The sequence below is a fragment of the Anser cygnoides genome, chromosome 22 (assembly GCF_040182565.1).
Source record: "Anser cygnoides isolate HZ-2024a breed goose chromosome 22, Taihu_goose_T2T_genome, whole genome shotgun sequence".
Classification (NCBI taxonomy): domain Eukaryota; kingdom Metazoa; phylum Chordata; class Aves; order Anseriformes; family Anatidae; genus Anser; species Anser cygnoides.
The window spans coordinates 5,503,991-5,523,702 of record NC_089894.1 but is presented as its reverse complement, the minus strand read 5'-3'; the positions used below and the strand labels follow the sequence as shown (position 1 = coordinate 5,523,702).

General features: G+C 58.2%; 1 protein-coding gene across 2 annotated transcripts; it reads right to left on the bottom strand.

The window, feature by feature from the left end:
* Positions 1 to 542: 542 nt before the first annotated feature.
* ACE (angiotensin I converting enzyme) lies at positions 543 to 17,268 on the bottom strand. Of its 2 annotated transcripts, XM_048046491.2 has the most exons (25): positions 17,012 to 17,268; positions 13,950 to 14,117; positions 12,658 to 12,745; positions 12,245 to 12,388; positions 11,818 to 12,009; positions 11,594 to 11,691; positions 10,911 to 11,083; positions 10,444 to 10,667; positions 8,682 to 8,826; positions 8,302 to 8,400; positions 7,952 to 8,074; positions 7,253 to 7,464; positions 6,595 to 6,731; positions 6,163 to 6,321; positions 5,655 to 5,742; positions 5,310 to 5,453; positions 4,890 to 5,081; positions 4,572 to 4,669; positions 4,105 to 4,277; positions 3,435 to 3,658; positions 3,069 to 3,213; positions 2,764 to 2,862; positions 2,215 to 2,337; positions 1,488 to 1,675; positions 543 to 1,207 (listed from the first exon to the last, which is right to left on the bottom strand). In XM_048046491.2, the coding sequence occupies exons 1-25, from the start codon at positions 17,228 to 17,230 to the stop codon at positions 1,011 to 1,013; spliced, it is 3,852 nt and encodes a 1,283-aa protein (XP_047902448.1). In that variant the 5' UTR covers positions 17,231 to 17,268; the 3' UTR covers positions 543 to 1,010. The 2 variants fall into 2 exon arrangements, with proteins under 2 accessions (XP_047902448.1, XP_066837702.1); XM_066981601.1 differs by lacking the exon at positions 17,012 to 17,268 and having other exon boundaries at positions 12,658 to 12,771; positions 13,950 to 14,088.
* Positions 17,269 to 19,712: the final 2,444 nt, after the last annotated feature.

Genomic DNA, 19,712 nt, shown 5'->3' with positions numbered 1-19,712 from the left:
TGCAATAATCCCTGGCCTGGGATTAGTTTTGCACCTAATCACCGCAGAACAAATACGAAGTTTTATTTACAGAAGCAGAAGAAAGACGGGGAAAAAAAGCCTCAAGCACGGCTGATCCCAAGATAATCAGAGCTGGGGAGCGGGAGGCGATCGCTGACCTCAGAGCCCCCCCGGCCCTTACGTAAATGCGCATCGTCCCTGTGCTCGAGCTCGAGCCCTGTCCCTGCTTGGATTTGGTGACCCCCCAACCCTCATTACAGCTCAGGCTTGGACTTTTCTGGAAACCCACTTCTTGGCTGGGGTTTTCTGGCCCTAATGCAGCCCCTCGGTTAGATATATGCCCTATGGAGAAACCCCGAGACAGCAGCTGCAATGGGAGACAATGTTTAGGGGAGGATGGTGCTGCCATGAAGGGATGCTGAGCTTTCATGATGGGGATGGAGAAGACCCCAAAAGCCATGCTGACCCCTAGGAAATTGTATTCTCACTAGCCCAGCATCCCATAGAGATACCACCCACAAGAAGGAGCCGAGCTGCTGCACTGGGGGTAACAAGACATGGGTTTATTTTTCATCCATGCAAGCGAACAGCCCAGCAGTGGGCAAACCAGGGATGGACAGAGGACACAAACATGCTCTGTCCTTCCCAAGCCTGCCCTCTGTCCCTTGAAGCCCCTGTGGCTTTGGCCACCCTGGCACAGGGGTCGGAGATAGATGGTGGGTGCCTGGGCAGGGCCTGTACCCCCAGGCATGGGGGCAGCCTGTGATGGCTCCGTGCCTGCCGGTGCCTGAATTTCTCTTCCCCTTATGCAGACGCTGACAAATAAATAGGTCTTTTCTGCTTTGGATCTTGCATAGTGGAAAAAAAAAAATGTCCGACCTGATTGGAGAGAGGAGTCCTGGGCTGTGGAAACCCATGGCTTCGTGGGCGAACGTGCCCGCAGCATTGCCACCAGCCTGCCCGAGTGCCTGCGCTCACACCCTGTCTGTGCTCCCCCATCGGTGTCCGCCTTATTTCAGTTCCATTTCTGAGCTGGATTTGAAGGCCTTTCTCCTTGCTGAGGACAACTTGACGCCCAAGAAGATGGTGGTGATCACGAAGACGAGCGCCAGGGCGAGCAGGACCCAGCCACCTGCGGTGGCTTGTTTGCTGCTCAGGGACATGCCCAGGAAATCGGTTCGCTCGGAGCCAGCTTGGCTTTGAGCAGCTGGAAAATGGAGAAATGAGGGACGTGGTTAGTGCTGGTGGCTCTGGGCTGGGTGCGGTGGGTCACCAGCTTCCCCTTTGCTGGTCTCTTGGGTGACTTGTCTACTTTAGACTCAGCTTGCTGGGAAGTCAAGGAGGAGCATCCAAAACTCCTGTGGTTTTTGGGGTGGCCAAGGGGCACCAGGGCATCTCCACGTCCGCTATGAGTCCCATCCCCAACCCGGAGAGGACCAAACTCTCCCCCATCAAGGACCCACTGTGTTCAGCCCATTCCCATGTACCTGTGTAAGGAGTCCAGTTGTACTCGGGCCAGCCCAGGACCTCCCCGTTCTTCTCGTTCTCCTTCACCAGCCACGTCATGAGGGGCTCGAAGTAGCTCATCAGGGCCTCGGCTGACATGTTGGGCTGCCCTGTGATGAGCTGCATGGCTTCAGGCCACGGCTTGCTGAAACCCAGCTTCATGGCCTCCCTGTGAGGGAAAAGTCAGCTCCAGTGGGTTCCCCATTGCCCCCTTTGCCACCAGCCCTTGTCTTCAGGGCTTGGGGTGCCCACAGCCCTGGGGCACGGCCTCTGCCTTCTGGCATCTGTGAGCCCAGAGCATGGGGAAAAAGGTTTTGCATGTGGGATACGGGGCTTTACACGCCTAAAGCCTTCCAGTGCATCCAGCCTGATGCAGATCAGTTTATGGGTGAAAGGGTTAATTGTACAGGTGCTTCCCTTGAAGCAAAAGGGCTCTTTTCCCCAAGGAACAGGGGGCTGCAGAGGAGGAAGGGGAGGGAGGGAGGGAGGGAGCCTTCCACCTGCCAGGGGCCCAGCTACCATCTAGTGGCTGCTTTTGCAATCACAGCTGCAGCACCCAGCCCAGGGTCCCCCAGGGCCAGGGACCGGAGCATTGCTGGGGCCGGGAGAGGATGGAGCACCAGGGGCTCTGCTGTCCTGCGGAGCTGTGACCTGACTTCAAGGTATTTGGGGTCACAAAGGTCTTGGCTGTGCCCTGCCCGCACTTACCCCAAGAGCTTCCCGGCCTCCTTGGACTGGTAGATGTCACACTTGTGAAGAGGCCCCGTGTGCCCGGCTGCGGTGCAGAGAGCTTGGTGGAACTGGAACTGGATCACGAAGCTGACAAAGTACCTGGAGGGGCCACAGAGGGGTGAGGGCATGGGGACAGGGCCTGCTAGTGGCTCTGCAGGGGAAGGATGCGCTCCCCCCTATCCCCAGGTGCAGAATCCCAGCCTGGAGGAGTATCACTGGCTTTGGAGCTCCACCTGCACCAATTTGGTCCAATATGCTGATGTCATTTTTTCCTTTTAATGTGCATTTTATAGCTACCCGGGTGGCTGAGCCCACCTTCCTTGGACAAAGAGAAAATTCCCCTCTAAGCCCTTCCCTCTAAGGTTCTGTTGATACACACGCAGCATCTTGGGATGGGCACCACCAGCTGTCCCACCAGCCATGGGACAAGGTGCCATTGCTGGCATCTGAATCAGAGGTCCCTGCTTCGGCATGGGCTCACCTGTCCCAGCGGTGTGCCCCCCTGCCCCAGCCCTGCTTGCTCACCTGATGTAGGGGACATTGGCAGGGATGTGAAACTTTGCTCCGGGGTCGAAGTCATCTTCAGACCTTGGTGTTGGTGGGCACAAGCCCTGGTACTTCAGCCTGGGCCAGAGAGGGAGAATTAGCCCAGCATGGGAAGGAGAAGGTGGGCTAAGCCAGGAGGGGATGCAGCAGGGTGTGGGGACAAGGTAAGGGGTTGTGTTATCCCATCGTGTCCCACTGCAGCCACCTGGGCCACAGGGAGAAAACATGAAGGGGGACGATGGCCAAGGACCTTGCACCAAAGAGAGGTCTGAGCTCGAGCACACCTGAGGTTCCACCACTGCTGGTTGTACTCGTCCTCCTTGATCCGCCCGTCAAACACCTTCCAGCGCCACTGGTCCATGAGGTACCCGAAGGGCAGGAAGGCGATTTTGTCCAGGGCGATGCTCATCAGGTAGTTAATGTCACTTTCTGCCCGGAGTGGGAAGGTGTGAGCAAGGGGGTACTGCGCCCACCTCTCCACCCTGTGCAGGTCATTCTGCCCAAGGGCAGAGGGTCTCCATCAGATGCTGTCCCTTCCACACATACCAAGCCACCGTGCATGTCCTCTTCTACCTTTCCCAGCCCATCCTGACCCTCTGCATCCCCAGCTGCCCCCACCTGTGCCCTGGGGTTCCCCCACGCCAGCTCACCTTCATTTTCTGTGACTTGGTCCAGCAGCTTGATGCTGTGCAGATGTTTGGGGGTGGAGACAGACAAGGCCATAACATCCCCAATGGCCTCGTGGAAGCCAGGGTTGGCTCCATCGCGGAATGAAATGGGCTGGTCCATGTACTGCAGGAAGTACTGGACGTGGCCCATCTCGTGGTGCACCGTGATCAGGTCATCCATGTTCACCACAGTGCACTGCTTGATCCTGGATGAGGACATGGGGTGGGGAGAAAAGAAAGGGCAGAGCTGGGGTGAAAGTCTCCAGGAATGACCATACCCCGTTAAGCTATGTTTTCCTCTGGTCTCTTTCCACGTGTCCCCTCCCCAGGTCTGATGCTGGTCCTGCTCCATGGGGTTGGCCTCTGGCTGTCTTCCTGCCTCTCCTGCTGCCTCTGCCCATTCCCTGTCCATGTTTGTAAGCTTTTCCGTCCTCTGGGCAGCTCAGGGAAGGCGTAAGTTGCCCTCCCCCTGCTATGGGGACTCCTGCCATCAATGCCAGCATCTTGGGTACCAGTGGCAGTGCCAGAGAGGGGCTGCCACAGCCACTGGGCAAGAGGTACCGCGGTGGCACCATCCTATGTGCCCTTATCCCACCAAGATGCTGCCCCAGCACCATATGAGCCAGGGGCACTGCTCGTTCCCTGCAGGCACCTGAAGTCCTTGCGGTTGTAGAAGTCCCAGGCCGAGGCGTGACACACCACCTCCCGCCCATCCGTCGGCTTCTCGATCATGGACTTGTCCCAGAACTCCTGCGGCATGGGGATGAGGCCCAGGGAGGTAAAGAAACGGTCTGACTCTTCAAACATCATCTTGGGTGTCCAGCCCTGGGGAGAGAGCAGATGGAGGACCTGGTGAGGGGCAACAGGGACTCCTGCGGGTGCTGGAGGCTGTGGGAAGGATGGGAGGCTGGGAACAGTCTTGTCCCTCTGGGCTTGGGAGGTCTTTGGTGGCAACTACCGTTGGGTCCAGCCCTTGGTATATCTGGATTGGGAAATAATAGGGGCATGTCATGGAAGCTTTTGGCAGCATCAAAGCATTTAGCAATGGGGGTGTTGGCAGTGGCCAGAGGGTGCTGGGTCCCAGGGGACTTCTCCAGAGCAGACTGTAAAAGCACTGACCTGTTCTTTCATGGCTGGGGTGGCATCCACCTCGGTGGCATCTGGGTAGGGCACCACCAGGTTGAAAATGTTGGACCATGACTGGGCCCACATGTTGCCTGGGAAGAGCAGGAGGAAGATGGGGAGAGAAGAACAAAGACAACCTGTTACTCCCCACTTTTCAGGATGGGCCACCCTGTCTGTGGCTGGGGTGCGCAGTCACTGGTCCCTGTACCGCCTGCACAAGGGCAATGCAAGCACGAGGTCCTGGCATGACTTGTAGCAAGCTATGCTTGCTGGGAGACACAGTTCTGCTCGAGGCCCCCACAAAGCCCTTACCTAGCAGGTGAGCAGGGATGGGACCCTTCAGGTTTATGTGCTCAGCTCCATACTTTTTGTATAGGGCCCGGCGTACGTAGGCATGCAGGTTGAGGTACAGGGGCTGAAGCTGCAGGTACAACTTCTCCAGATCTTCCTCGAAGGTGGATGTCTCATACAGGGATCGCCAGTAAGCCCCATTGTCTGTGTAGCCTGAGGTAGGGCAAAAGGAGCTGTCAGACACTTCCCTTCCTGGGCAAGAGTCTGTCTTGCCACTCAGACGCCCCAGATCCCTCCATGCCTATGAGACAGGGGACCTAATGACAGTTGGTGGGACCTCTATGCCCTCAAGATATTGGCTCTGAGTTGGATGATCAACTCAATTCTCTGCTCACGGGGTGCTGAGACATTGGTGGGTGTCTGAAGGAGCAGGACACTGACCGTTGAGCACAGCTGCCTTGTTGCTCAGTTCCACGTATCGCTTGTAGTTGTTCTTCATTTTCTTCCCAGAAGCATCCCGCCAGCCCTTCCAGACAAAGAGGAGCTCGTCGTAGTCCCGTGAGGTGGCTAGGATGTCCGTGAGGTCTAACGAGAGAGCAATGAAGCCAGATGATGACATTGGCTGGGCTGGCCTGATGCAACGATGCTAGACCCAATATACTGCTCAGGGGCCACCACTGAGAAGGTGGAAAGGCCCCTTCATGACCCTTCTCCATGTCCCTATGAAGAATCCCTCCTTCCTGGGCCTGCTGCAGATGACTCGCTGAGCACCCTGCCAGGTCTTACCAGGATCCAGGGGGTGACAGGTTTTGTTCTCCCTGCAGACCTTGGCTATGCTGTATGTGGTCTCCATATCTGAGAGAAGGGTGTTGTACTGCAAAGGAAATCGCATCACGTGAGCTCGTTAGCCTTGCTCCTGCTCTTGGGGAACAACACAGCCCATTGGGATCTTCCCAGAGTATTCCTCTGGCCCCTTCCACACTGTCCTGGCAAGTCAAGTACGACCACAGAAGGAAGCAAAGCCAAGTCACTATGGGAAGTATGGGGCCAGCATACAACGTGCCATTGCCACCCAAGCAGCTGGGACCCACAGCAGGCTGGGACAGGCAACCTTTGGGTGCGAAATCCTGGAGGTGAGGGTATTGCCTTTGTGCAGAAGGTACAAAACTATCACCTTCTGCAGGGGCAGGGCCAGCTGCCCAGGACCATTTCCTAAAAGCTGGGCAAAGTCTGTGTCTTCCCACAGGGTAGTGGCAAAGGACTGCCTGTCCTACCCTGTCCCCTTGCAGCTCACCTCCTTCAGCTCATCCTCAGGCAGGGCTGCCCTCTCGATGACGCTCAGCTTCTTGAGGATGCGTGTGACAGTTTGGTCCTGGAAGTCGGAGGCATCGAACTGCCTGGCTCTCATCCCGTACTCAAGGGTGTGCTTGGACATGGCCAAGTTCTTCTCCAGCTGCAAAGGCAGGAGAGGAGTTACCTGAGGGAGCTCCCTGAGACGTCGGCCTTCACCAGAACCACCACCTGCCCCGCCATGGCTGACAACCTCCCCATGGCTTCCCTGGGGGGTACCTCATGGCAACACTTTTCATGGACTAGGCACCTTCTGGATGAGAATGTAGTTCTCATCTACATCACTGCTAGAGGCAGAGCCTGCCCTGGTTTTCAGAGCTCATTTGCAATGGGAACCAGCAGCCTGCCGTGGCTGTTGCCTGGGTTATTTCCATACCATGATCTCTTTGTTGTGGTCGGTGATGTTGGTGTTGTAGGCCCAGGACGCTTCAGTGTAGGCATTCCACACCTCCTCGGCTGTGCTGTTGTACTCGGACAAGAACTCTTTAGCTTGTGCCTCGTCTGCTATTTTGTCTAGAGGAAGAGATAGGAAGAAAGAGAGGGGAAGTCCTTTTTACAAGAGGACTCTCAAGAGGTTTCTCCGTGGAGAAACCATGCTTGAACACATCCCAGAGCTGCAGGTCTGCTGAAGGATGTCTGGGAGCATGCTGAAGGTGGAGGTGTCCCACGGGACAGGGGATGGGATCGCAGGACAATCTGCCTGCCCTAAACCCTTCCAGCTGGGCAGAAAGGATGCAGCTGAAAGCAGATGACCTGTCACACCAGGACTGATGGCACTACTACAGTGGCAGGGCCACAGCTCCACACAAAGGTACGTCAAGGGGCTGGCTCATGGCACCTGCTTCAAAGGAAGATGTGACCACCCAGGAAATGGGACCCTACGGGACTTCACATGGAGGTGGTTATTCCTCTCTTTCCTGGCATGGAGACCTCACCTATCTACAGCAGAGACCTCCCCCAGAGCTGTCCTGCCTAGGGGTTGGTGGTGGCCCCGGGGAGAACTCTTCCCGCCCCTCCTGGTGCCGCAGCCTTACCAATGCCTTCGGGGTAGCCTTCGGGGACAGGGGGACGCCAGTCGAACTCTGGCCAGCCCAGCACCTCATTGGTCTTGCTGTTCTGCTCCTCAAGCCAGGTGGTGACAGGGCTGAAGTACTCCAGGAGGGCCCCAGCGTCCATCTTATCCGTGCCAGTGAGGTTGAACAGGATTTCCTGCCATGACTTGGAAGACCCAGCTTTCAGCACCTCCCTGCAGAGGAGTGGGACAGCAAGAGCCAGCATTAGGTCGGAGGATGGACAGGAGAAAAGCAGTGGTGATGCCTCTGCTTCACAAGGGTTGAAGATGCTATTCCTGAGAGGGACATGAGCCTGGAAACTGCCTCTGAAGACCCCAGCTATCCTGTGCATGGGGGCTGAAGACTTTCCACCACATTCTCAAGCATTCAATGCCCAGGGAGTCAACAGAAACCAAACATGCTTTAGTGACCTCTAGTCTGGGTGGGAGCTAGTGACAGGGACAATAGCAGGACTCTGGTGAGGACCACTCACCCCACCCCAGTGTTTCCTTGTATTTCCATCTATCCATCCATCCATCTGCAAAGCTATTTCTCCAGCCATCTCCATGGCCACTTTTTCCTTCCTTCCTTTCTTCTTTCCTTCCTTTCTTCCTTGCACACCATCAGCTTCCACGCACACATCTGCCCATGGTGATTGTCCCGACCCTCCTCTGTCCCCACCTGAGTTTGGCTCCAGCCTCTTTGGACATGTAGATGTCACAGGTGTGTAGGGGACCGGTGTGGTTGGCCGCCTGGCACAGCGCCTTGTGAAACTGGAACTGGAGGATGAAGCTCACAAAGTACCTGCCAAGGAAGCCCGTGAAGGTGAGCCCCGGGGACAAAGCAGGTGAGTCCCAGAGCATGGCCAAAGGCACCTTGCCACCCATCTGCTCCCCACCATTTGTGCTCCCAAGCGTTGGATGGTGTCTGTGTCTTGAGCAGGAGCAATGCATCCCAGTCCCTGCCTGAAGAGTTGGGGTCCCCACACCCCCTGCCCCAAGCCTCTGTCCCCTTCCCAGCACCTCCTCTACCTGATGTAAGGGGTGTTCCCAGGGATGTGGTACTTTGCACCAGGATCAAAGTTGCTTTCGTTCCTCGAAATCGGAGCACAAATACCCTGGTATTTAGTTCTGCAGGCAACAGAGGACAAGAACATGAGCTGGAAAGAGGTGAACCAAGGCAGGAAACAGGAAAGGAAGGCATAGTGCTGAAGAGATATGCACAATCAGTGTCCTTCCATGTTTTTCCATTCCTCAGCCCACCCCCTATGCATCCATCCCTCCCTCCATCCCTCCATCCATCCATCTTTCTCCAGCCACCTCCGTGGCCACTTTTTCCTTCCTTCCCACCCTCCTTCCTTGCACACCCTCATCTTCCATGTGTGTATCCATCCTCCATGACTGTCCCCTACCTCAGATACCACCAGTCGTAGTTGTAACGACTCGGGGGCGTGTGGCCGTTGAACACGTTCCAGCGCCACTGGTCGATGAGGTAGCCAAAGGGCAGGAAGGCAATCTTCTCCAAGGCCATCTTCAGCAGGTAGTTGATGTTGCTCTCTGTATGAAACAGAGCCCGAATGAGGTTGGGAAGGAGCCCTGGCAGATGGCAATACAGTCACTGGGTTTTTGTTGGCATTGGGGTGAGGAGAGCTGGATGAGAAGTTGGAACAACATTTCAACGTATAATTGTGATCCTTAGAAATTTGTGCATGGGACACAAGAGGTTTTTCTGGCTGCAGCTCCTGCTTGGGGCAACATGTCTTTCTACTGACTGGGAGCAATGGGAGTGACAAGCCCAGTGTCCCCTTGCCTGAAGCCTGGAGAAGTCTCTGGTGAGGGTAACTCTAAGGGAGCCCTGTTAACACGTTCACCCTACAGGGGCTTCAGGGTGAAAGGGATTTGGTCTCCAGGGCTGGCACACCAAAGCAAAGGCTGCCACGGTTTGGATCCAGACCTGGTTTCAAACCTGGGGCAGTCACCACCATACCATGCGGAGCACAGGGGATGGTGACATCTGCTTTCCCCTTCACCTCAAGCAAAGGAAGGCTGAAGAAGGACCAGCTGCAGACCCAGCTGCAGCTGTAGGGTCAGGAAGGGGTTGGCAGCACTGCCCCGACAGGCTGCTGGCTGCCACCACGGTGGTGACGTGGCCGCCAAGTCAGGCAGCGATGCCTTGAGGCAGCGACCATCTGCTCCGTGATGTTTGTGCAGCATCGGCCCAACAATTTTGGCTGCTGTGACGGCTTCCCCATCATGAAACCGATTTAACGACAAGGCAGGAGGACCCAGGACTGGCCCTCCTCCGCAAAGCAGCCGCCTGCGGCAGGGCTCTGCGAACGCTTGGTTTCCTCTGCCGCCGTCTGGTTTGACGTGTTGGCTGGGAGGTGTGGGGGGGTGTGCAGACCCTTGCCAAGCTGGGAAACGTCCTGCAGCGACAACTCCTCCTCCTCTGCACTGGCTGGCAGGCGGACGTGTCACCCGCTGCCTGTCCTTGTGACCAGGCGGGTTATCTGAGCAAGCGCTCAGTGCCGCCTCCGCAGAGCTACGCAGTGAGCTCCTGGGTGGACAGGAAGGGGAGACGCTGGAAATGTCAAAACCAATAAGCCCCAGAGGTGCTGCTTTCAGTTTGAGACTCTGCTGGGGAGGGGAAGGGAACAGACAAGGCTCCGGGGAGCATTGCTGCTGCTCATGGTGGTGAAGAGGATGGAGCCAAGAAGCAGTTGTCCACAGAGCCCAGAAGGGGCCATGTGTAGAGCCAAGGAGGGGTCATGGACCCATGGCAACAAGAATCAGAATTATGGAATCATTTAAGTTGGAAAAGATTTCCAAGATCACCTCGTCCAACCTTTAACCTAGCACTGCCAAACCCACCATTCAACCACTAAGCTCTACATCTCCAAGTTTTTTGAAGACCTCCAGGGATGGTGATTCAACCACTTTCCTGGGCAGCCTGTTCCAACACTTCACAACCCTTTCAGTGAAGAAATGTTTCCTAATATCCAACCTAAGCCTCCCCTGATGCAAATTAAGCCCATTTCCTCTTGTCTTATCACTTGGTGCTTGGAAGGAGAGACCGATCCCCACCTCGCTACAGCCACCTTTAAGGTAATTGTAGAGTAAAGGTCCATGGAACCAAGAATGGATGAAAGGCTTTTGTCAACCATGGGGTCATACCCGCATCCTCGGTGGCACTGCTGAGGAGCCCAATTTTCTTGAGGTGGCTGGGGGTGGAGACAGACAGGGACATGACATCGCCAATGGCCTCGTGGAAGCCAGGGTTGGCCCCGCTGCGGAAGGAGACGGGCTGGTCCTTGTACTGTAGGTAGTACTGCACGTGGCCCATCTCGTGGTGCACCGTGAACAGCTGCTCCATGGTCACCGCTGTGCACTGCTTGATCCTGTGAAAGCAGCGATGCCTGAGCTGGGTGAGGGTCCCTGGTCTGCCCACGCACATCCCCAGGGGGAAGGACCCTTAGAGGGTGGCAGCACCCCATGGGAAAGGGGAAAGACCCAGTGGAGGGGAAGGCAGAGCAATGTGGTGCCCTGAAACCTTACCCCAGAAGATGATGGGGTACCCAAAATAGTGGGGGTGGAGGAGGTTCTTGCCCTGTAGCCCTGGGCCCCTGCGTGGCCCCACACACCTGAAGTCCTTGCGGTTGTAGAAGTCCCAGGCCGAGGCGTGACACACCACCTCCCGCCCATCTGTTGGCTTCTCCAGCATGGACTTATCCCAAAACTCTGGGGGCATTTCCAGCAACCCCAGGGAGGTGAAGAACTCCTCCGAGACCCGGAACATGTGGGTGGCATTCCAGCCCTGGAAGGCAGGAGACAGAAGGTTACAGCCAAGGAAAGGACTGCCCATGCCTTGGGCATCGCCTCTGATACTCTCACAGCACCGTAGGGAGGAGGAAGGCGCCTGCCCCTCTCACCCTGATGGGAAGCTCCATCCCCAGAAATGGGGTGAACATCCCTAAACAGCATCGAGCAGCAGTGCTGGTGCCCAGAACGGACAGGAGAGAGGAGCAGGGCAGGTGTCCCAGGAGGGCTCAGAGATGAGTGATGGTGTGGATGCAGCCCCCAGACTAAGGACCATTACTGCTCCCACCACACAAGCCTCTTTTCCCACCTGCTGCCTCTTTGGCCATTGCTGGAGTGGGAGCGGGGCCATTTCTCTGTCCCTACTCCTCCCAAACATGTTTTTTCTGCTGTCCCATATGTAAATATGGGCAACCACTTCCATAGGCTCAAAGTTATGGGGAAGCCCTGGCCAATGCATCCCTCTTTTTTTCCCAGTGGTGCCCTAGCAGCTCCCCCAGCCCATTACCTGCTTCACCATGGTGCTCGTCACATCGAGGTTGGGCTTCTCGGGGTAGGGGACCATCAGGTCATAGATGTTGTTCCACTGCTGAGCCCACATGTTGCCTGAGGAGAGAAAGCAGACAAAGTAGACCCAGGGGTGAGTCAAGAGGAAGAGAAACACAGAAATAAGCGGGACCACACGCCATCCCACCACAGCTCTCCAGCCCCACCAGAACCCCTGGCTCTTACCCAGGAGGTGGGCAGGGATGGGGCCCTTCAGGTTGATGTATTTGGGGCCGTAGCGGTCGTACAGCTTCCTCCGAACAAAGGCATGCAGGTTGAGGTAGAGTGGCTCCAGCTGGTTGTAGAGATGCTCCAGGTCATCCTCGAAGGAGGCTGAGTCGTACCAGGAGCGCCAGTAGCTGCCCGTGTCCTCGAAGCCTGCAGGGAGACAGTGATGACCCCTGGCTCCAGCCCCAAGGGGCTGCCCCACATCCAACCCCAAGATCTGGGCCTGTTGGGCACCAGTAGGATTTTTGCACCTTCCCCAGGGTGTCAATACTAGGGCAGAGGGGAAGTGGAGGCTGGATGCATGCAGGATGGGGAGAGCAGGACACCGCATTGCCCCACTTCCCGCCCCAATCCCTGACCCACCACGTCCCCATCCTGCTCGCACCGTCCATCCGGTATGCCTCATTGCTCAGCTGCACGAACTCCTCGTACTTGGCACGCAGCGGGTTTCCTGCGGCGTTGTGCCAGCCCTCCCAGGCGTACAGGAGCTTCTTGTAGCTGCGGGAGGTGGCCATGATGTCCGAGAGGTCTGCAACAAAAGGGACACGTGGGACATGAGACATCCAAGTGGAAAGGAGACACAGGAGCGGGGCACAAAATCAACCCAAATCGACCCATCCTCACCCCAGGACAACCCTATGAAGGTGGACAAGGACCCTGCCAACCCCGTCCCAATGGGAATTCGGGGACCAGGGCAAAGTCATGGCCTGGGGGTGCTCATCAGGAGCAGCCCCTAAGCAGGGGAGAGGGACGGGGACGGGGACGGGGACGGGGACGGGGTTGGGGACAGGACCGCACCTGGCTCCAGCTCCCAGCAGGTATCGTTGGCCGGGCACACCTTGGCCGTGGAGTAGATTTTGTCCATGTCGCTCAGGATGGTGTTGTACTGCGGGGAGGGAAAAGGCATTGGGGCTGGAAGAGGGTGGGAAGGGTTGTTGAGGAGGGATTTATAAAGACTTCCCATCTCCGGAGCGCGTGCATGTGTCTGAAGGAGGATCAGGGTGTTTATATAGTGCTTTTTTTGGGGTGAGGTGCGTGTTATCACCCGTTGTTTCTGCACCCGGTGCACTTTGGGACAGACAGCCCACGCACGGCCGCTCACCGAGCCCCCTCCGTGTCCCGGAGCACGGCTATTTATAACGCCCTTAGTCAGAAGGGCTGCAGCACAGACTGTTTATCTAAGCGGGCAAAAAAAAAAAAAAAACACAGGAGGAGGGGAGGGTATTTATTTCTGTGAACTTCAACAACAGCAAACAATAGCAACGGGAGGTTTCCTGGAACCTGCTCGGGGAGCCCATTCCCAGGAACGGAAATTCCCCCACGCCGTCCCTCTCTTTGCTCCCATTCCTCTGCTCCGGAGGGGACGGCGGTGGCTGCGGGCAGGGACGGGAGAAACGTGGGTGATGTGTGGGGAGGAGGTGGGATGCTTTCTCTTATCAGGGACAGGTTTCCGGGAAGGAACCGGGGCCACAACTGCTCCAGTGGGGATTGTATCACCGGGCTCGCAAGCCAAGCTGGGTTTCGGTGGGGAGGTGCCCCGAGAACCACCAGAGATGTGCAGGGATCGCTGCCTCAAGCATTTTACTTGCATTTAATTAAAGGACCCTGCAAGCTCAGGACTGTGATGGGGAAGGCTGTCCTGATGTCCCTGCTGCTGGGTTGTGCCATCGGTCACAGCCGCTCCGGGCACGCAGGGAGCCGTTTGGCTGCCGCAGCCCTCCTTTTCGCTGGGCTGTGTCCCCGGGGGCTCAAGCCAGCTGGCCCCCAGCCATGGGCACTGCCTGGCTGGCGTCCAGGGAACGCCCAAGGCCGCTCAATGTAAGCAGGAAATCTCCAGCCCCCGCTTGCAGGTAGCTCTGCATTGACGTTAGGGATGGCTCCTGGCCGCGCGTCCCCCCGAGCTGGGACCCCAGCTCCTGTCTCCCCCCTTCCATCACTTTTCCCCAATTTGCAGCCTCCAGGGAGACCCTACAAAATGCAGCCGAGGGGCAACGGGCCAGCAGTGGAGTCTGTGTGCTCAGGAAAAAAGGCTTTGAGGGGGAATCGCAGCACCCAAGCACCTCTCAGGGCTTCACCACCACCTGGCCTACCTGCTGTCGCTTGTCCAGGGCCAGGTTGGAGGGCCCCAGGGTCTGGATGGAGCCGATGATTTTCTTCAGCTGGGGGTCACTGAAGTTGCTCCAGATGCTGCCGTAGAGCTCCTTGGCTTTCTTGCCCCATGCCTCTGTGAAGTTTTGCTCCTCCAGCGATGCCTCGACCTGCGCGGTGAGAGGGGGACATGGAGACCAGTGCCGTGAGGTGCCACCACGCTCAGAGTCACGGGGTTTGTGCGAGCCAGAGAGCAGGGGACACACGGTGGCAGGCAGGGCTGTGCCCGAGCTGTGACATTTATAGAAAGAGACAACAGTTTCCAGCCAAAGAGGCAGCATCTGCAGCCTCTGCTCACCTTGCAGAGCACCCGAGAAGTGGTGTTTGAGGCTGTTTTGGAAGCGGAGTTGTGCCCTGGGTGGGATGGGGACACTGGGACCCCATGGGCAGGGTGTTGGGTGCTTGTAGGCCGTTGTGCCAGCACCATAATACCCATGCTCGAGCAACATTTAGCTGCACCCCCCCCCCGCTCTGTGCCCTATAAACCCCATCTCTGGGTTTTGCCTTGCAGGGGGCACCTGTTTACCCCGGAGATGCAAACCCCTGGAGACGCCCCCAGTATTGGGTTCCCCATTACACTTATCCAGCACTGCCAGCCCCAACCTCACTTCCCAGGGCCGTGGGACATCGGGAGCAGCCTGCGCTGCAGGGGTTATTTAGGCAGCTGGAGCTGCAGCCGGCAGCCACGATTTTGGGACGAGGCGCATCGCAGGTGGTAGCAGCCATGTGGCCAGCGAGGAAATGCTGATTTTTTTTTTGGGAGTGTATCAGCCTGGGCGGTGCGCAGTGAGAACATGCAGAATGCCTGCTCGCTGCCCGTGCTGTCCCAGCATGATTTATGGAGCTCATTAGCTGTAATTCGTGGCGTTTCCAGCCTGGTTCCAACAAGCCTGGGTTGTTTTATTTTAATCATCACATTCTCGTGGGAGGGAAGGGAGTTACAGCGTGGTGTGGCCAGAGGTTGCTCGGGGACAGGGAGGGGAGATGCCTAAAGCAGAGCTGGGTGCCCACCACCCCCCTTGGGCATCCCAGCACCTCCAGCCTCACCCCCGTACCATCCAGCCCTGGCTCCCCATCCCACCGGGATGTGTCAGCCCCCACCCTGGAGCAAGATGCCCTTGTATCGATGGGAGTCACCCACGAAGCGTGGAGGCTCACGAGGGATGTTTTATCCCTTCCCAGACCCCGTTTCTGAGCCAGGGAGCTGTAGGAGGCAGAGTCCAGCTGTGTTTCGTCTTCTTCTTGAACGGACGCCTGTGTTAGGTCAGGCGAATTGTGCCCTAAACTCTCCTGACAGCTCCGGTGGAGCGAGCTGAGGCCGGAGGCTCTGCCCCAGACCCCTTGCCGCAGCCGTGCCTGCCTGTCTGTCATTCCAGCGTCCCTCTGTCCATCTCCACAAGGCCAGGGGCTGCTGCCCTGCCTTTGGCCTGCTGCCCCCCCCATGTCACTTTGACCCCTGGCCACATCTTTGGGGACAGGTCCTGGGGGAGACCATGCCTGTGGGCTGGCCTGGCTCAGCCCCTCTGTGCTATAGACCTGAGTGGGGTTTGCCTGGCCAAAGGTTCACCAAATCCCCCAGATTCAGCCTTCGGGGTCCTGCTGGCCACCTCGAGCTCAGTTAACCCTTTAGTTCTCACTGCCTCCCCATTGCACAGCACACATCTCTGCTGCCCCTTTGACAGGCTGATTTCAGGGGCCAGATCCCCTCCTCTCCCTCTCCAACTGTGTCAGGCTCAGGCAGATAGTGTGCTGGGCACCACCGGTGTGCTTTCAGCCCTGCAGGGTGCTCTGAGCATTTCTCAAAGTGGGCAGATCTTTGGGCAGAGTGGCCAGGAAAGTCCTCTCCCTTTTCCCCCCTTGTTCCCAAAACTATCCGGGAGCTGCTGGGAGGGGAGCAGGGTGGCCCAAGAAGCCTTGAGATCACAGCGAGCACCCGGCCGTGATTCTCAGGTATTTATTAACACGGGAAAGTGGGCTGGTCTGGGAATGTTCCTGAGCAAAATCCACGCAAGGTGCTCCCCGGCCCCTCCCCGCAGCCTGCTGCGGCCGGGATGCTCCCGCAGCGCCCAAAGGTCCCCGGCCCCGCCACAACATCTGCAAAGGCAGCGGCTGGGCGCGTGCCTGGACAGCGTCAGCTGGCCGAAAAAGGCTGGAGGGGCATGCCGGGTGTCCTGCCAAGTTGGCAGCATTCATCCCCTGCCGCCCCAGCCGGTCCCTGCTGCGTCCCACACGGACAGACGTGCGGTGCACCATGTGTCTCCTGCCCGCAGGCTCCTGGCCGGGCTCTGGGGGGCTGCGTGATGTTATTTGGGGTGTGGAGGTGACACTCAGGTTCCCAAACACATGCCGGTCACATATATGTTCTCCTGACCCCGTGCACCATAAGCTATATGGGGTGGGGTGCATGGCTCCGAGCCGCACACAGCGCCGTGGCCATGTCCCCATGGACACGTGTCCCCACGCCGTGGCTGTGGCAGCCCCCCAGGTATGACAATGGCTGGGGGAGCGTTCATGCAGGGCAGGGGCCAGGCTCGTGTAACCGAGAGCAGCTCCAGCCCACCCCAAAATGTACAACCTCCCCCCAGCCAGCTTGTCCCCATGGGCTGAAGTGCCCCGGTGCCACCTCGCTTCTCCTTCACGCCTGGGGCTCCCGTGGGGCTGGGGCATGGCACAGTGCCAGGGACGTGGTGCCGGGCAGGGATGGGGACACTTGACACCTGACCCCGTCCTGGGAAGGGGGGGAAAGAAAGTGGAAGGTTCTGGGCAGAGGGAAACACCTCTAAAAATAAACCCAGGCTCTGCTGCGGGGCCAGGGCTGTTGCACTGGGGCAGGGGCTCTCCGGAGAGCCAAATCCGGGGGCAAAACCGTTCCCAAGCTATGCATCCGAGTCCCGGGACAGCACCTTGGGGTGCTTCGAAAGGAACCCGTGGGGAGGAAGGGGACCCCGCCAGCCCTCCCCACCCTGCCGGAGCCCCCCCGGCAGCACCCCGTGCCAGCACCCACCTGCAGGGCACCGTTGGTGTCTGTCAGGTTGGTGTAGTAATCCCAGCTGGCCGAGACGCTCTTGAAGAGGACGATCTCGGCCGTGCTGTTGTAAGCATCAGCGAAGAGGACGGCCCCTGCCTCGGTGGCATCGAGGTTGGGGGGCTCGAGCCCCGGCTGCAGGGTGCCCGCCGGGCTCAGCACCAGCAGCAGCAGCAGCAGCCCCAGCGCCACGGGCATCGCGGTGGGAGCTGCGCTCGGAGCCTCGCGAGGGAGCTTCCCTCCGCGGCCGGCTGCTTATAAGCCAGCAGCCTTCGCGCAAACCCTGCCCACCGCGCCTGCCTTCCCCTCGCAGATAAGACCGGAGCATTTTCGCTCGTCCTTCAGCTGCTCCAGGCTGCGGGGAGAAAGCTCAGCCTTGGGGGGGCAAAGTCCCCTCAGTGCCCGGCTGCGCCGCGAGGGAAGGAGAAAGGGCTGGGAAGGGAGGGAGGGAAGAAGGAGAAGAATCGAGGGAAGGGCGGAAAAAGAAATACAGAGGGAGGAAGGCTGGGAGTGTGGGGTGGGCGGCCGCAGGACTTGTCCCATGCTGGGCTCTGTCCCCCGTCCCCTCCTGGCTCGGTGGCAGGGGGACCCCATTGCGAGAGCAGGATGTCCCTGACACGTTCTGCAGCTTCTCGGCACAGTTGTGTCCCGGGCATAACTCGTTTTTCAGAGAAACGGCGCGTTCCTTCTGGTGGGGAAGGAAACCCCATCCTGTCCCACAAAGTGCCTGGACTTTGAGGAATTGGTCTGATGACAAATGAGCAACAAAAACTTCCTTCCAAATGAAAACCAGACTCATTTTGGTGGGCTTGATAGCTCCTTTTGTGTTTTGTTTTGTTTTTTAATTAAATAAATCCCTTTTCCCCAGGGTCCAGCCCCAGCCTTGGGAGCAGTGCCAAGGCTGAGCTCAGGCTCAGGGCTCACCACGTCCTGCTGGCACTGTCATCCCCAAAACCACCCCATGGGGACACAGCAGGCACGCACCATGGGGGGAGGAGGGATGTGTGTGCTTTTTTAGGGTGGAGGACAGGGGAAATCCCTTGACTTGTTTGCCTTGCAGCATGGCTGGGCACTGCCATGGCCCCATGGAGTGAGCACATGGGACAACACAGCCCCCAACAAGGAACGAGTCCTCCCAGTAGGGCTGGGACCCCTACAGCGTGCAGAGAACCATTTCCAGAAGAGAAAGGAGGCATTTAAGAGCCTGCAGTCTCCTAGCGTCAATTAATTCCCCTCCAAAAATCACAGCTTCCCACAGCACACCCTATCAGGGTGTGCTCCTATCAGGAACACCCAAAAAAAAACCTTCCCACCCCTCACCGAGCACGTACCGGGGTGTAAACGGCACCGGCACTGCTTCCAAACCCGGACACCACGGCACCCCCTTGCCATCCCCTCTCCCCAACAGCCACAGGTCCCTGGAAACTTCCCTGGGAAGTTGGAAAAATGGCTGGTTTGGCTCCAATTTGGCCAGCGACCAAGGGCCGATGAATGGAGATTTCCTGCGGAGCGCCAGCCCCGTGTTCCCAGCTACTCCGGGGAGGGGTTTTCCCGGCTCCTGGGCCAGGGTCTCAGCAGAGCAGCGTGGCCAAAATGGGCTCTGCAACCTCAGCGTGGTGTTGGTACGCAGTGACTCCAACGAGGGCAGTTTGGGGCCCTTTTCCAAGGGGAGCAGCGCACTGGGGTGCCCACGGTCGATGCATCTGAGCATCCTCCAAGGCGCTGATGGTGCTGCGGGACTTTGTGTTGGGCAGGGGTCCTCTCGGCGGCTGCATTCCCAAGGATGCCCGCAGCTTGGTGGCATCCCATCCTAAATATCCCCAGCTGGGAGCAGACTGAGAAGCCACCTACATGTGGGACAGTGCGGTCAGGTGAAGCAGCTGAGGTCCAGGAAGGCAGGTGAGATGTCTGCAAGCCTGAAGACGCTCGTTGGTGCCTCTGTGCTGCCCCGAAGCCACGACATTCCCAAACACCAGCCAAAGATGGGCCCAGAGACACCCACGGGTGCAAAACCGACCGGTCCCCACACTCCCTCTCCCCATACAATGCAATTTGGGGGTGCCGGGGTGGGCGATGGGGGGCAGGGGCCCCAGCTGGGGGGTACCCAGGGCTGCCGGCGATGCAGACCGGAGGCAACAAGGACATGAAGGATGCGTTGCCACGGAGACGGATGCTGAACCGATGGCGGCCGCGGGGCTGCGGGGTGACGTGGGCTCCTGGGCGAGCCGTGGTGTCCCCGGCGGCTGCCCCAGCCGGGAGGATGCTTCCCATCCGCTCGCATTTCCATCAAAATCTGCAGCAAAACAGCCTCCCCCCCCCCCCCCCCCCCCCCCCAACTCCCCCAGAGCACATGTGCACGGACACGTGTGCCGTGCCGGAGAGTTACCGCAGCCGGCTCCCGGCATCAGAGCGAGAGCCCTGGTGCCCGATGGAAGAAAAGGGACCAGAAGTGCTCAGATAAACCCCAAACGTCCTGCAGCAAGGATGCCCGCGGCAGGACGCTGCTTGAGAAGTGCAGTTTGCTTTCCTCGTCTTTAACAAGCTCCTTGGCTTGCCAGACCCACCGAATCTCCCAGCCCGTGGCCCCACGGAGTGAAGGCCATGGGAGATGAGCCCCTGGACCCGGAGACCCCCAAATCAGGCAGAAATAAGGAGTTTAACACCAAATACTTCTCAGGAG